This window comes from Podarcis pityusensis (genome assembly GCF_964106645.2).
Source record: "Podarcis pityusensis genome assembly, chromosome: 13".
Classification (NCBI taxonomy): Eukaryota; Metazoa; Chordata; class Lepidosauria; order Squamata; family Lacertidae; genus Podarcis; species Podarcis pityusensis.
This window is the reverse complement of record NC_138038.1, coordinates 52,889,776-52,905,302: the sequence shown is the minus strand read 5'-3', so window position 1 is coordinate 52,905,302 and position 15,527 is coordinate 52,889,776. Positions and strand designations below refer to the sequence as shown.

The following is a 15,527-nucleotide window of genomic DNA, read 5'->3' as shown; positions in this document are numbered from 1 at the left end:
CGGCTTTGTTTCAACACCCCCTTCCCTCTTTTAAAAAAAAGCATGATCTGCTTTTTCTCCCTGGGCAATTCGGCTCCAGGGACCACACATTCGCTCCATAAGATGCACAGACATTTCCCCTTACTTTTTAGGAAGAAAAAAGTGCATCTTACGGAGCGAAAAATACGGTATTTAATGTATTATTATTGTTGTTGTTTTTCTTTTCTTTTTTCCTTTTTCGTTTCTAGGAGGTGATGGATATTTGTTTACTTCTATATTTCTTTTTTGTGTGTGATGCATTAAAATGATATATAAATATAAATATCTAAAGGGTTGTCCCACGGAAGATGGAGCAAGCTTGTTTCTTCCTGCTCCAGAGGGTGGGACCCGATCCGATGGCTCCAAAGAGCAGAAAATGAGATTGAAGGAAATGCGATGGGTATATCCACCTGCAGACATTTTAAACAGATCAAATGCACATTTAGAGCCCAGTTGTTGTTGTTTAAAGAACTTCTCCCCAAACAACCCCAAGAATTGCCGTTCTTCCCCCACCTGACCTACAATTCCCAGTCCCCTGAACAAACTATAACTCCCAGGGGCTCGATCTCCCTCACAGGCGGTGAGTTTGGGTGAGCAGACGGTAATAATTCTCCGCAGCCACACAAAAAAATACGGGCCTGAATTGGAAATTCTCCTGTTGTGTTGCTCCGAAAGTGGATGATTGGCGACTTGTCACGCAGCCGACGTGAGTAAAATCAGGGCCAGACATTTCCTGAATCCAAATTCACCCACTTCTGCGATGATGAGCATATTTGCTCAACTAATCTAGAATTTGTGTACAGCGCACCAGCTGAATCAGAAGGCGTCTGTTTGCTCACGGCGCATGATTCACACAACTTTGGGACCCGGGTTTCCAAGCGTCTCGGGTGCCTACGCAGAGAGGGAGGAAACGGCCAGCCAGCAAGAGGGGCCCGATTCACCCGGAGACAGGAACCTGCATGATTTGTTGTTGTTTAGTTGTTTAGTCATGTCCGCCTCTTCGTGACCCCCTGGACCAGAGCACGCCAGGCACTCCTGTCTTCCACTGCCTCCCGCAGTTGGGTCAAACTCATGCTGGTAGCTTCGAGAACACTGTCCCACCATTCTCATCCTCCGTCGTCCCCTTCTCCTTGTGCCCTCCATCTTTCCCAACATCACGGTCTTTTCCAAGGAGTCTTCTCTTCTCATGAGGTGGCCAAAGTCTTGGAGCCTCAGCTTCAGGATCTGTCCTTCCAGGGAGCACTCAGGGCTGATTTCCTTCAGAATGGAGAGGTCTGATCTTCTTGCAGTCCATGGGACTCTCCAGAGTCTCCTCCAGCACCAGAATTCAAAAGCATCCATTCTTTGGCGATCAGCCTTCTTTATGGTCCAGCTCTCACTTCCATACATCACTACTGGGAAAACCAGAGCTTTAACTATACGGACCTTTGTTGGCAAGGTGATGTCTCTGCTTTTTAAGACGCTGTCTAGGTTTGTCATTGCTTTTCTCCCAAGAAGCAGGCGTCTTTTAATTTCGTGGCTGCTGTCACCATCTGCAGTGATCATGGAGCCCAAGAAAGTAAAATCTCTCCCTGCCTCCATTTCTTCCCCTTCTATTTGCCAGGAGGTGATGGGACCAGTGGCCAGGATCTTGCATGAATCTGCATGAAAGGATCTTATAAAGCCATGGAGAAAATGGATATAGAAAAGTTTTCTCCCCCTGTCTTAACACTAGCATTCTTGGACATGGCACGAAGCTGTTTGTTGGAAGGTTTGGGATGGAAAAGGCCTTCTTTGTGCATGGTTAAACTGTGGAACTCCCTGCCACAGTGATGGCTTTAAAAATAGACAAACACCTTGTGCGAAGGACGGCTATTGAAGTGATGAGGCTCACCCAGCCCTGCCTTCTTGAAAACTATAAGTAACCAAACAATTAAACCCCTGTGTTGCAAAGAGAATCCATAATTTGTGACTTTCAGAGATTTAGAAGATTTTGGTTTATTTGGTTTTGCAGAGAGTGAATATTTCATATATTTCATATTGTTCTATGTTCTGTATAGATTATATAAAGAGTTTATATTCTTAACGGAGAAATCTGAGGGCTCCCTTGGACAAGAAACAAGGACACCAGCCAGGAATACCAGAGCAAAACAGCAGCCAGTAGGCTTGGTCTTTATTGACGTTTGTCGCGACAGGACTCCCACCTGCCACAAGGTGGAACAAGATGGAAGCCCCGAACAAGAGAGAACCCAAACTTTTATTAGCTGCTAATCCCCATGTTACACCCCCCCAAACTACATCACGGTTACATCACAAAAGGGGAGGTCTGGTGGCCATAATCTGAGCATCCTGGACGCTGCCCTATGGTTCTCCTTGCCCTCCACCAAACACCCATCAAATGTAACAAAAGAGATATTTATATTTCCCTGTTTCCCAGCCAAGTGAATCCCACCCTTTTGTCTTCATCTGGGTTTGTTCTTTCTGGAATGGCTACCTGTCTGGCACTCAGGTATCAGGATGCCAGGAATTATCACTCAGGCAGAGGGGCTGCTGAGGAGCTGAGCTCACCTGTCTAGATGAATTTCTGAAGTTTTCCAGTGATCCAGTACAGAGATCCATTGATCAGTGAATTGTTACATTTGGTATTTTGCAGCAGAGACCCTTTGAATAGTTAGGAAGAAACTGTAATGGGGTGTTTTGTGGGGACAAATTGTGATAGGAATTTTATGGTCTTAGATATATGGTAATGTTCATAAGTGTACCAACCAAGCACATACATAGATCAGCGCAGGAAGGCCAACCTGGAACCATTTTGATTCCTAACCTGAGCAAATGTTTTCTCTGCAAGGTCAAACTGGAAAAGTCTCCCCATTGTCTCTTTCCTCACAAATCCTGTCTTAAGGACACATTTAAGATATGAATAGGGTGTGAGCCTGTGACCTGGCCCAGGAAATAAGTATTTATCATTACAAAAGACTGGCCAGGCTCCCCAGGAAATCCAATCAAGTAACCTGCCAGACAGGAGATAAACAACGAGAGGAGAAAAACAACATTCAAATGTTCTGTTTTAGACCGCCTTTTCTGTGATGTAGGTGTGATGTATCTGAGGGGTGGTCTTAGGTTACACCCCTCCTGTGATGTATGTATGATGTTTCTGGGGGTGGTCTTGATCTACAGGGTGGGAATTTCAAAAGTCTTTATAAGCCCTTGCACAACATTTTTGTGGGTCCTCCTCCTCTCCTGCGTGTGAGGGGAGCACCCTGTTGCAACAGATCAATAAAGATCAAACTTACTAGCTGCTTTGCTTCTCAATATTCTCTGGTTGGCCTCTGTTATTTTCTCCTACCAATAGGGAACCTATGTAAGGACTCTATATGGGCTCTTGGATACCCCATAAGGAAAAAGGGCAGATTTTTATTTACAACAAAATCACAAAAGTCACAAAAGCGATTGTGCTGGTTTTGGTAGTGGGCTGCATGTGCATGATATATGCTGGAGGGGCAACCCCCCCCAACCTATACATAAATTCTTGCAACAATATTGACATCGCATTGTTGTACTTGGTCATCGTGTTGCCTTTGGATATTACTGTCACGTCTCGAAAACTATGGCCGGCCGCAGGACCCTGGAGAGAGTTCAAGTTCCCATCTTCTCCTCGCTGAGATCTAAGAAGCCTGACGGATTGACCTTGGAACCTTCTCCCTCCAAAGCGCCCAGAAACCCCTCCCACCCCCACCGGAGTCCAAGTCGTCACTCAGGAATCAAGCAGATTCTCGACCAGCCACCCTCCCAGCTTTCAAACGCAGCCCAGATGCACACAGCAGTCCTTTCTACAGAGTAAGTAGCCTGGGAGAATCTGGAGCCATGAGTTTCATCATCCGCCCTTGTGCTCCAAAAGACCTGAAGGACATCATGCGACTGGTGAAGGTGAGGAACGCGATGAGAAGCACGGAACGGTCAGAGTTGGGAGAGACCTCTGAGGGTTCGAAGACAGAGGTCCTCTGGTTGGGTCGGGATGACATGGGGTTGGAGGGCCAACTCCTATCTCTTCTTGTTGTTGTTAAGTCATTTAGTCGTGTCCGCCTCTTCGTGACCCCCTGGACCAGAGCACACCAGGCACTCCTGTCTTCCACTGCCTCCCGCAGTTTGGTCAAACTCATGCTGGTCGCTTCGAGAACACTGTCCCACCATCTCGTCCTCCGTCGTCCCCTTCTCCTTGTGCCCTCCATCTTTCCCAACATCAGGGTCTTTTCCAGGGAGTCTTCTCTTCTCATGAGGTGGCCAAAGTCTTGGAGCCTCAGCTTCAGGATCTGTCCTTCCAGTGAGCACTCAGGGCTGATTTCCTTCAGAATGGAGAGGTTTGATCTTCTTGCAGTCCATGGGACTCTCAAGAGTCTCCTCCAGCACCAGAATTCAAAGCATCCATTCTTCGGCGATCAGCCTTCTTTCTGGTCCAGCTCTCACTTCCATACATCACTACTGGGAAAACCAGAGCTATAACTATATGGACCTTTGTTGGCAAGATGATGTCTCTGCTTTTTAAGATGCTGTCTAGGTTTGTCATTGCTTTTCTCCCAAGAAGCAGGCGTCTCTTAATTTCGTGGCTGCTGTCACCATCTGCAATGATCATGGAGCCCAAGAAAGTAAAATCTCCCACTGCCTCCATTTCTTCCCCTTCTATTTGCCAGGAGGTGATGGACCCAGTGGCCATGATCTTCGTTTTTTTTGATGTTGAGCTTCAGACCATATTTTGCGCTCTCCTCTTTCACCCTCATTAAAAGGTTCTTTAATTCCTCCTCACTTTCTGCTATCAAGGTTGTGTCATCTGCCTATCTCTTGCGGGGGCTCAATTAGTGCCAGCACCTTCTGTCAAGAGCTTAGTTTGCCTACCCATGGTTTAGGGCCCCACTTTCTTAGCCCCCCCCCCAAAAAAATTATGAGTCTTTGAAAATTGTGTTTCTAAAGGAACTTTTGATATTGCCAAATGCCAATGTGTTTGCATTATTAAGTTTGTTACGGATAAAAAAATCATTTTAAGTTAGACCTTAATAATTATTTCACTATTAATATACCTCTTAATTGTATTTCGCTATTAATATACTTCTTAATTGCATTTCAGTTAAACAATTACTTTGATCAAATATACATTTTGTTATGTGCAAATGGCTTTAGGTCCATAAATGACCATATAGCATATGTTCAACACAAAAAAACAGTTGTTGACAAAGGACAGCTGGACATATAAAGGGCCCCATTACCTCCAGTAGCTTAGGGCCTCGTCCAACCTAAATCCGGCCCTGGGCCTGATCCTGACTGTTCTTCTGTGCACGATTCATCATAAGGATCCCAGGGTGAAAGGGGAACAAATGAGTCTCGAGGCGGCTGCAAACCAGAGCTTTTGCTCCCAATTCTCTCTCTCTCCCTATAAACAGGAGATTGCGGGCATTTACAACGTCCCTTTGGGCTCGCTCAGGACCAACGTCGAAGGTAAAGAAGGGGCTCCGGTGTGCATATAGATTATAAGGTTACCAGATTTTTCCCAATGAATCTGGGGACACTTTTCAACTTCAACGGATTTTGTATGGGGACTGATTTGTAAATCTGGGGACTGTCCCTGGGAAACGGGGACGTATGGTAACCTTAGATTAGTGGCTCCCTACAGGAGTGGTTTGGGACGTGGGTGGCGCTGTGGTCTAAACCATGGAGCCTCTTGGGCTTCCTGATCGGAAGGTGGGCGGTTCGAATCCCCGCAATGACGGGGTGAGCTCCCGTTGCTCGGTCCCTGCTCCTGCCAACCTAGCAGTTCGAAAGCGCGTCAAAAGCGCAAGTAGATAAAAAGGTACCACTCCGGTGGGAAGGTAAACGGCGTTTCCATGCTCTCTGATTTCCGTCACAGTGTCCCCTTGTGCCGGAAGTGGTTTAGTCCTGCCGGCCGCATGGCCCGGAAAGCTGTCTGCGGACAAACGCCAGCTCTGAGCCCAGCTTCGGCTGGGGAGGGCGGGATATAAATAAAATTTTATTATTATTATTATTATTATTATTATTATTATTATTATAGCTCCCTTGGCCTGAACGTGAGATGAGCGCTGCAACCCCAGAGTCGCCTTTGACTGGACCTAACCGTCTGGGGGTCCTTTACCTTTTACCTTTTACAGGGGTGGTTGTGCCCCCGGGGGTGATACTGGGATTACCTACAGGGGGCGCTAAGAGGCAGTTTTATTGTTGAAAGGCCACCTCTCCTGGTCTCCCCCACAGAGGACCTTAAGGTTCATGAATATTCATAATTTAGAGGTCCCAGGAAGTCAGATTATCCTCCACCAGGGCCAGGGCCTTCTCAGTGGTGGCTCCGACCTGGTGGACTGCTCTGTCCCAGGAGACCAGGGCCCTGCAGGATTTAAGCTCCTTCCGTCGGGCCTGTAAGACAGAGCTATTCCGCCTGGCCTTTAATTTGAATCCAGCCTGATCTTTTATTCCTCTTCCTTCCCTTTTTATGAAGGTTACCCGCTCTGAGACCCCACAGCTACCGTAATTCTCCCCTGGTCTCCTCGCCGGCCCAAATAGGACTAACTTAGCCAGCTAGCCCTGGTGATCATCTAATGTTTATTGGATGGATTTCCCCCCTTAATTGATTTTTGAATTCTGAATTTATTGTTATTCACATTTTATACTGTATTTTATGCTGCTTCTTGTTGCATCAATTAAGTGTTTTAAATTTGTCGTTAGCCGCCCTGAGCCTGGTTTTCTGAACCGGGAAGGGCGGGGTATAAATAAAAATTTATTATTATTTATTATTATTATTATTACTGCTCCTCCCTTTCCCGCTTCCTCCCCAGAGCTGAAGAAAGCCGGATTTGGGGAGCAGACCCAGTACGAGTGCCTTGTAGCCGAAGTCCCCGCCGAAGAGAAAAGCAAGGAAGGTAATGAGGGGATGAGCCGGATCATGTCCAATCTTGCGATGGACATGATCCGACCCGCAGGGAGAAGCTGCTGCTGCTGCGATTGAGGCGCAAGTGGGTGGTCTGGAAATGCCAGCAAGGCTGAACTCCTGCGTAACATTATTTATTTTGCTCCACACGCAGGCTACACCCTTATCGGGTACACCCTCTTCTCGTACACCTATAACACCTGGAGGGGAAAGAACATCTACATGGACAATCTTTACGTCATGCCGGAATTTAGAGGTACGGATGGGGAGGTAGTGGTCGAATCCTGTCCTCATGGCAGCCAGCCGCTTTGGGAAATCCGCAGGCAGGATTCGAACGCAAGACCAGCGCTCTCTTGTCCTGTGGTTTCCAGAAATTTGCATTCAGAAGCATTACGAATAGCCACGCGGTATTTTAGCGGGGTGAAACCTTTTTTGGGGGGGGGCAGTTTTAGCGGTGATGGCAGGGCGGTGTTAAAAATATGTCTTCGGGTGTGCGGACTTCAAACCTTCAATTCTCTTTTGGATCGGACAACATGGGTGTTCGACGAAGGAGCACACAATCTGCTTCCGGAAAACCAGGAGAATTTTAATTTTACCTCCTGAAAATGTCACGTAATTCTAAATCGTAGAATTGTAGAGTTAGAAGGGACCCAAAGGTCATCCAGCCCAACCCCTTGCAATGCAAGAATCTCAGCTAAAGCATCCATGACAGATGGCCATCCAGCCTCTGCAATAATAATAATAATAATAATAATAATAATAATAATTTAATGCTGTATTGTTTTTAACACTTAATTGGGAGCTGCTCAGAGTGGCTGGGGAAACTCAGCCAGATGGGTGGGGTATAAATAATAAATTATTAAAAATTATTAAATAATAATAATAATAATAATAATCAGCAACCACAACTGCAAGTACTTTAACCTGAATTTTAACAGGGAGAAATGTAAAGTATTGCACTTGGGCAAAAAAAATGAGAGGCACAAATACAAGATGGGTGACACCTGGCTTGAGAGCAGTACATGTGAAAAGGATCTAGGAGTCTTGGTTGACCACAAACTTGACATGAGCCAACAGTGTGACGCGGCAGCTAAAAAAGCCAATGCAATTCTGGGCTGCATCAATAGGAGTATAGCATCTAGATCAAGGGAAGTAATAGTGCCACTGTATGCTGCTCTGGTCAGACCTCACCTGGAGTACTGTGTCCAGTTCTGGGCACCACAGTTCAAGAAGGACACTGACAAACTGGAACGTGTCCAGAGGAGGGCAACCAAAATGGTCAAAGGCCTGGAAACGATGCCTTATGAGGAACGGCTAAGGGAGCTGGGCATGTTTAGCCTGGAGAAGAGGAGGTTAAGGGGTGATATGATAGCCATGTTCAAATATAGAAAAGGATGTCACATAGAGGAGGGAGAAAGGTTGTTTTCTGCTGCTCCAGAGAAGCGGACACGGAGCAATGGATCCAAACTACAAGAAAGAAGATTCCACCTAAACATTAGGAAGAACTTCCTGACAGTAAGAGCTGTTTGACAGTGGAATTTGCTGCCAAGGAGTGTGGTGGAGTCTCCTTCTTTGGAGGTCTTTAAGCAGAGGCTTGACAACCATATGTCAGGAGTGCTCTGATGGTGTTTCCTGCTTGGCAGGGGGTTGGACTCGATGGCCCTTGTGGTCTCTTCCAACTCTTCTATGATTCTATGATTCTACTTGGCAATTGCTTTTAACGATTTCTGTACAATTTCACACCCGTTTACTCACCCACCAAAACCAAATTACAGCGATCTAACCAAAATATCTTTGGAATTCCCAAGTCATGTTACAAGTTTTTAGCAGCCCCGTAATATTTCAGATTTGAAGGTTGAAAAATTCAATGCGCACTGAAGGCGCGCCCCTTTTTTGCATCAAGGGGGCAGCTGCTGCTCTTGAAGAAGCCCTGTTTGTGCTTCATGATGGGCCAGGGTTCAAGACAGGGGTCAGCAAACTTTTCCAGCAGGGGGCCAGTCCACTATCCCTCAGACCTTGTGGGGGGCCAGACTATATTTTGGGGGAAAATAATAATGAACGAATTCCTATGCCCCACAAATAACCCAGAGATGCAATTTAAATAAAAGGACACATTCTACTCATGTAAAAACACGCTGATTCCCGGACCGTCCGCGGGCCGGATTGAGAAGGCGATTGGGCCACATCCAGCCCCCAGGCCTTAGTTTGTCTACCCATGGTTTAAAGGGGGGGGGAGTCCAGTCGCGGACGACTCTGGGGTTGCGGCGCTCATCTCGCTTTATTGGCCGAAGGAGCCGGCGTACAGCTTCCGAGTCATGTGGCCAGTATGACTAAGCCGCTTCTGGCGAACCAGAGCAGCGCACGGAAACGCCGTTTACCTTCCCGCCGGAGCGGTATCTATTGATCTACTTGCACTTTGACGTGCTTTCGAACTGCTAGGTTGGCAGGAGCAGGGACCGAGCAACGGGAGCTCATCCCATCGCGGGGATTTGAACCGCCGACCTTTTGATCAGCAAGTCCTAGGCTCTGTGGTTTAACCCACAACGCCACCCGTGTCCCTAGTAGCACCTTAGAGACCAACTCAGTTTGTTCTTGGTATAAGCTTTCGTGTGCGTGCACACCTGTTCAGATACCATGCACACAAAAGCTTATACCAAGAATAAACTGAGTTGGTCTCTAAGGTGCTAGTGGTCAGTAGACCTTGATCTTTACTGCTGCGCAACAGGTCCCCACAGGAGTAATAAACCTGAGCATGGGGTGACCTCCTCCTCGAACCGCCGACCTTCTGATCGGCAAGCCCAAGGCTCTGTGGTTTAACCCCCAGCGCCACCTGCGTCCCCACCGATGGTTTGTTGTTGTTGTTGTTGTTTAGTCGTTTAAGTCGTGTCCGACTCTTCGTGACCCCCTGGACCAGAGCACGCCAGGCATTCCTGTCTTCCACTGCCTCCCGCAGTTTGGTCAGACTCATGTTTGTAGCTTCCAGAACACTGTCTAACCATCTCATCCTCTGTCGTCCCCTTCTCCTTGTGCCCTCCATCTTTCCCAACATCAGGGTCTTTTCCAGGGAGTCTTCTCTTCTCAGGAGGTGGCCAAAGTCTTGGAGCCTCAGCTTCACGATCTGTCCTTTCAGTGAGCACTCAGGGCTGATTTCCTTCAGAATGGAGAGATCTTCTTGCAGTCCATGGGACTCTCAAGAGTCTCCTCCAGCACCAGAATCCAAAAGCATCCATTCTTCGGCGATCAGCCTTCTTTATAGTTCAGCTTTCACTTCCATACATCACTACTGGGAAAACCATAGCTTTTACTATACGGACCTTTGTTGGCAAGGTGATGTCTCTACTTTTTAAGATGCTGTCTAGATTTCTCATTGCTTTTCTCCCAAGAAGCAGGCGTCTTTTAATTTCGTGGCTGCTGTCACCATCTGCAGTGATCATGGAGCCCAAGAAAGTGTCTTTGTCCATGGAGTTTTCTTGGCAGGGATACTGGAGTGGCTTGCTGGTTCCTCCTCCAGGTGGATCACGTTTGGTCAAAACTCTCCACTATGACCTGTTCATGTTGGGTGCCCTGCTCGGCATAGTTCGTAGCTTCTCTGAGTTATTCAAGCCCCTTCGCCACAGCAAGGCAGTGATCCATGAAGGGGACCCATGGTTTAAGAGGCTACAAAATGGCCGGAGCTGAGCAGGTTTGGCCAGAGCTCAGGTGAGAGGCTATCTGGGGTCTCCTGGCAGTGCCACAAAATTCTTGACGCCTTGGGTTGTATCTTCAGAGAGAAGCAGCGATATCAATGCAGTCACCTCAGGATGGATAGAATCCACCTTTCCCCTGCTCTGTTTATCATGGAATCCTAGAGATGTCGAGTTGGACTGGGACCACCAGAGGTCATCCAGACCAACCCGCTTCGCCATGTCGGATTCGCAGCCTAAGAATCCCTGGCGGATGCCCTCTCCGTTCAGAAACCTCCAGCGAGGGGGAATCTGCCGCCTTCTCACAGAGTTGTGGAATTGTAGAGTCGGGGACCCTCAGAGGTCATCCATCCCAACCCTCTTTTGCCACGTAGGAATCGCACCCAGAGCACCGTATCCTAACAGGCTTCCTCTGGTTGTCCTTCCTCACAGGGAGGCGGATCGGGAAGGCGCTGATGGAGCAGGCGGGTGAGGTGAGTTGTTTGTTCAGGTATGCAGGAGAGGATATATTGTCTGGTTATAGCCTTTCCAACTCGTGTTAACAAGTTCCACAATTTAGCAGAGTAACATTCCCCCTTTTAAACTCGCAGTGGATGCGTTTGCTCAGGCTCGCTAAAGCCTCTAGAATAACTGTTCTGGTATTTCCCCCTTATTCCCTCCTAAATGATAAGACACGACGCAGTCATCTGTAAAAGTATAAAAAGGTTTACTCACACATCATTCTGTTCACAGTCAGATCCCAGAAGGCAGACTTAGCTTAGAAAAGTAACATACATCTCATAAGGAGACAGTCCCTTTGTCCTCTCTTGGCTGGAAAGTTCCCATTGCCAAACATTCGTATTTATGGGATGGCCTCTCCTGGTCTGCCCCACAGAGGACCTTAAGGTCCATGAATAATCATAGTTTAGAGGTCCTGGGCCCTAAGGAAGTCAGACTATCCTCCACCAGGGCCAGGGCCTTCTCAGTGATAGCTCCGACCTGGTGGAATGCTCTGTCCCATGAGACCAGGGCCCTTCAGGATTTAACCTGCTTCCGTTGGGCCTGTAAGACAGAGCTATTCCGCCTGGCCTTTAATTTGAATTCAGCCTGATCTTTTATTTCCCTTCCTTCCCTCCCCCTCCCCTTTTATGAAGATTACGCACTCTGGGACCCCACAGCTAATTCTCCCCTGGCCTCCTCGCTGGCCCAAGTAGGACCAATTCAGCCAGCTAGCCCTTATGCTTATTTCCCCTAAATTGATTTTTGAATTTTATTGTTATTCATGTTTTTATACTGTATTTTATGCAGCTTTTAGAATTAAGTGTTATACATTTGTTGTTAGCCGCCCTGAGCCCGGTTTTTGAACCGGGAAGGGCGGGGTATAAATAAATTATTATTATTATTATTATTATTATTATTATTATTATTATTATTAATTCCCTCCCCTTCTCCCTGCCGCCACAGGTTGCCTGGCGCCAAGGCCTCAGCCAACTCCGAATGCATGTTTCCTCCCAGAAGGCGGACGTCCTGAGCTTCCTCGAGAGGAGGGGAGGCGAAAACCTGACCGACAAGGACGGCTGGCACCTCCTGCGTTTCTCCAACGAGGCCCTGAGGAGGCTGGCAGCTGAGAAGAGATTCTAGCGGGCTCTGGGTTCGAATTCTACCCTCCACACCTAGGCTCCCGGACGGGGCATGTTTTGTAGTTAGAGAGGGGGGGATGGATAGCCCGCGATGCAGGGGCAGCAAAAGCGAGTGCGGAGGAGGCGTTTGGGTAAGAGGAGAAGAGTCACAGAATCACAGGAGGGCCCTCCTGCGGCCATCTAGACCAACCCCTTGCAATGCAGGGTTGTTGCAAAATAAATAAATAAATAAATTAGTCTGCGAAGAAGCCTGAAGAAATTTTCTGACGAATCTGTGGCCTTGTTCTTGCCTTTGGTGATGCTTTCGCCCTTCTTCTTTTAAAAAAAGAAATATTTATTTGGTTTTCCAAATTAAGATTTTACAATCGCATATCCAACATACATCATAAAAACAAGATTCGAAAGAATATTCCCTCCTCTCCTTTGTGGATCCTGTTGTCGGCCATTTACTCCTGCATCTTTTATAAGACCTCTTACGGTCTTGATTTATCAGCTACTTTAAAATGAGGCTGCATTTTAAATTGCATTTTAACCTGTATTTTAATTTTCTTTTCTTTTCTTTGGCCGGGGAGGGCGGGGTATAAATAAAATTTATTGTTATTATTAATAATAATAATCAAACCTTTTACATCTCCATTATAACCCAAAATTCACCAGGTGTTATTCCATTCCCACTAATGATTGTAACCGTTTACAATGATTCCCCCCCCCCCAGATAAATTGTAATTTCCCCCCATTCCTTATTAAAAATTTTAGCTTTCCGGATTTCGGATTCTTCCAGTCGTTTTTGCCATCTCTGCATAATCCGTCGACTTAATCTGCCTTTCTGGTCAGAACTTAATTTTCTTCCCATCTCTGGTCTCTTCTATTCAGGTCTAGCTAGCTGGTTGTTACAGGATTTAATTTCCACGCATGTGTGAAACCAAGGGGAAGGAATACCTCTGTGTAAACCTGTGCAAGTTTATAAACCTGCGGGACTCTGCTTTTGTGGGCCAATAAAGTTAAAAAGCTGTGCCGCAGCCGGAGTGGCAATTTGGAGAAAAATCCACTACAGGAGGGAGGGAGTTTAAGATTAACCAGGGCAAAATATTCCTCTTTTTTTTAATATAATTTTTATTAAGTTTTCCATATTTCATTACATTTCAGTATCAAAAAACCACAAAATTCATAACTTAAAGCATTGCTTAAATAAAGCATCAACCTCTTTCCCTCCCTCTAACAGACTTCCATATCACTTTACCAATTTCTTCACATTCCTATATTCACTTTTTTACCTTACATCAATCTTTTAGCAATCGCTTTCTTATAAGTAAATCAGCTACTTAATTTCCCATTACCAAACATTTCGACTCAGACACACGTTTTCAACTGTTTACAATTTTCTTTCCTATAAAGTATAAATTTGCCCCAGTCCTTTGGAAACAGTTCATCACGGCGATTCCGAATCCACATATTCAACCATCTTTACTTGCCAATCTTCCAATGTGGGGAGTTCTTGCTCAGGGCAAAATATTCTTGCATTGGAGCGGGTTGGTCTGGATGACCCTCAGGTGTCCCTTCCGACTCTAGAATTCTGCGATTCGATGATTTACAATGCCACCCGAATTCTGCTTAAAAATAAAGAGCGGTTGTCTCCGGAGCACACGCAGAGTGGTTTTCCCTCTCGGTCACCGAGCCGCTAGAACCAGGCCATACAATTCTTTTTTTTAAAAAAAAATAATTTTTATTGATTTTAACATATAAATTATAAAATGTACCACAAAACGTATCACTTATACAATCTTTTTGGACTTCCATCAGCACCTCTGATGATCCACCGTTTTAACCACTTCTTATGCATGTCTTAACTTTATATTGCCTTTACATCTCTTAACAAATCATCCTTCCCCTTCTCCATTTTTGCAATACTTCCAATCATACTCCCCACAAAACTTCTTGCAAATCTACAAACGTCGTCTGATCTTCACAAATACTTTTCAGATAGTCCGTAAATTTACTCCAGTCTTCCGTGAATTTATGGTCCCGCTGGTTTCGAATCCTTCCTGTTAGTTTATCTAGTTCTGCATAGTCCATTAACTTCATCCTCCATTCTTCAATCGTCGGTAGTTCTTCTTGCTTCTATTTTTGGGCCAATAATATTCTTGCTGCTGTTATTGCATATAAAAAGAGCTTACATTCCTTTCTATTTATATCACTCCCAACAATGCCCAGTAAAAATGCTTCTGGTTTCTTTATAAATGTATATTTCAACATTTTTTTCATCTTGTTATATATCATCTCCCAGAATCATTTCACCTTTTTACATTCCCACCACATGTGATAAAATGTTCCCTCTTTTTCTTTACATTTCCAACATTTATTACTGACTTTATACATCTTCGCTAACTTGACAGGTGTAATATACCATCTATACATCATTTTCATCACATTTTCTTTTAAGGCATTGCATGCAGTAAATTTTAAACCTTCTTTCCATAATTTTACCCAATCACTCAGCTGTATATTATACCCAAAATCCTTGGCCCAGTGAATCATAACCGACTTAACCTCCTGGTCCTTCAAATGCCATTCAAGCAGCAATTTATACATTTTAGACAAAATTTTAGAATCAGAACCAGGCAGTACAATTCTGGGATGGAAAGAAAGAAGTGACCACGTGTTTCAGGTTAAAAATTTGCAGTCTAGGAGAGAGCCAGTTTCTTGGGGGGGGCCTTCAAGTCTCCAGGCCAAAGGGGAAGAAGACGAGTCCTTGAAGCATCCAGGCCGGTTTGCTATTGAACCGAAACGGTATAGGCAAAAACACCGAACTAATATTTAACCCGAATCGGGCGCCCTTTGACACTGAAGCACCGTGCGAAACCTCCTGATCGCTCTTACGCCAACCGGTCTGCAGTGGTGAAGACAAAGAATCACGGAACCGTAGAATTGGAAAAGCACCCAGTGGTGATCTAGCTCAACCCTGTATTTTCTTCTGTTATAGGAATCCTGAAGTCTCAAATATAGAATTTGTTGTTGTTGAGTCATTTAGTCGTGTCTGCCTCTTTGTGTCCCCCTGGACCAGAGCACGCCAGGCACTCCTGTCTTCCACTGCCTCCCGCAGTTTGGTCAAACTCATGTTCATAGCTTCGAGAACACTGTCCCACCATCTCGTCCTCCGTCTTCCCCTTCTCCTTGTGCCCTTCATCTTGCCCAACATCAGGGTCTTTTCCAGGGAGTCTTCTCTTCTCATGAGGTGGCCGAAGTCTTGGAGTCTCAGCTTCAGGATCTGTCCTTCCAGTGAGAACTAAAGGCTGATTTCCTTCA

General features: G+C 45.9%; 2 protein-coding genes across 5 annotated transcripts in view; one reads left to right on the top strand and one right to left on the bottom strand.

Moving 5' to 3' along the window:
• Nucleotides 1-15,527, bottom strand: part of TMEM102 (transmembrane protein 102) — a 171,013-nt gene that overhangs the window by 30,267 nt on the left and 125,219 nt on the right. The window lies entirely within an intron of this gene.
• LOC308462369 (thialysine N-epsilon-acetyltransferase-like) lies at nucleotides 3,638-13,848 on the top strand. Its single transcript, XM_080980047.1, has 6 exons — nucleotides 3,638-3,924; nucleotides 5,430-5,484; nucleotides 6,831-6,914; nucleotides 7,077-7,178; nucleotides 11,038-11,078; nucleotides 12,049-13,848. The coding sequence occupies exons 1-6, from the start codon at nucleotides 3,862-3,864 to the stop codon at nucleotides 12,223-12,225; spliced, it is 522 nt and encodes a 173-aa protein (XP_080836173.1). The 5' UTR covers nucleotides 3,638-3,861; the 3' UTR covers nucleotides 12,226-13,848.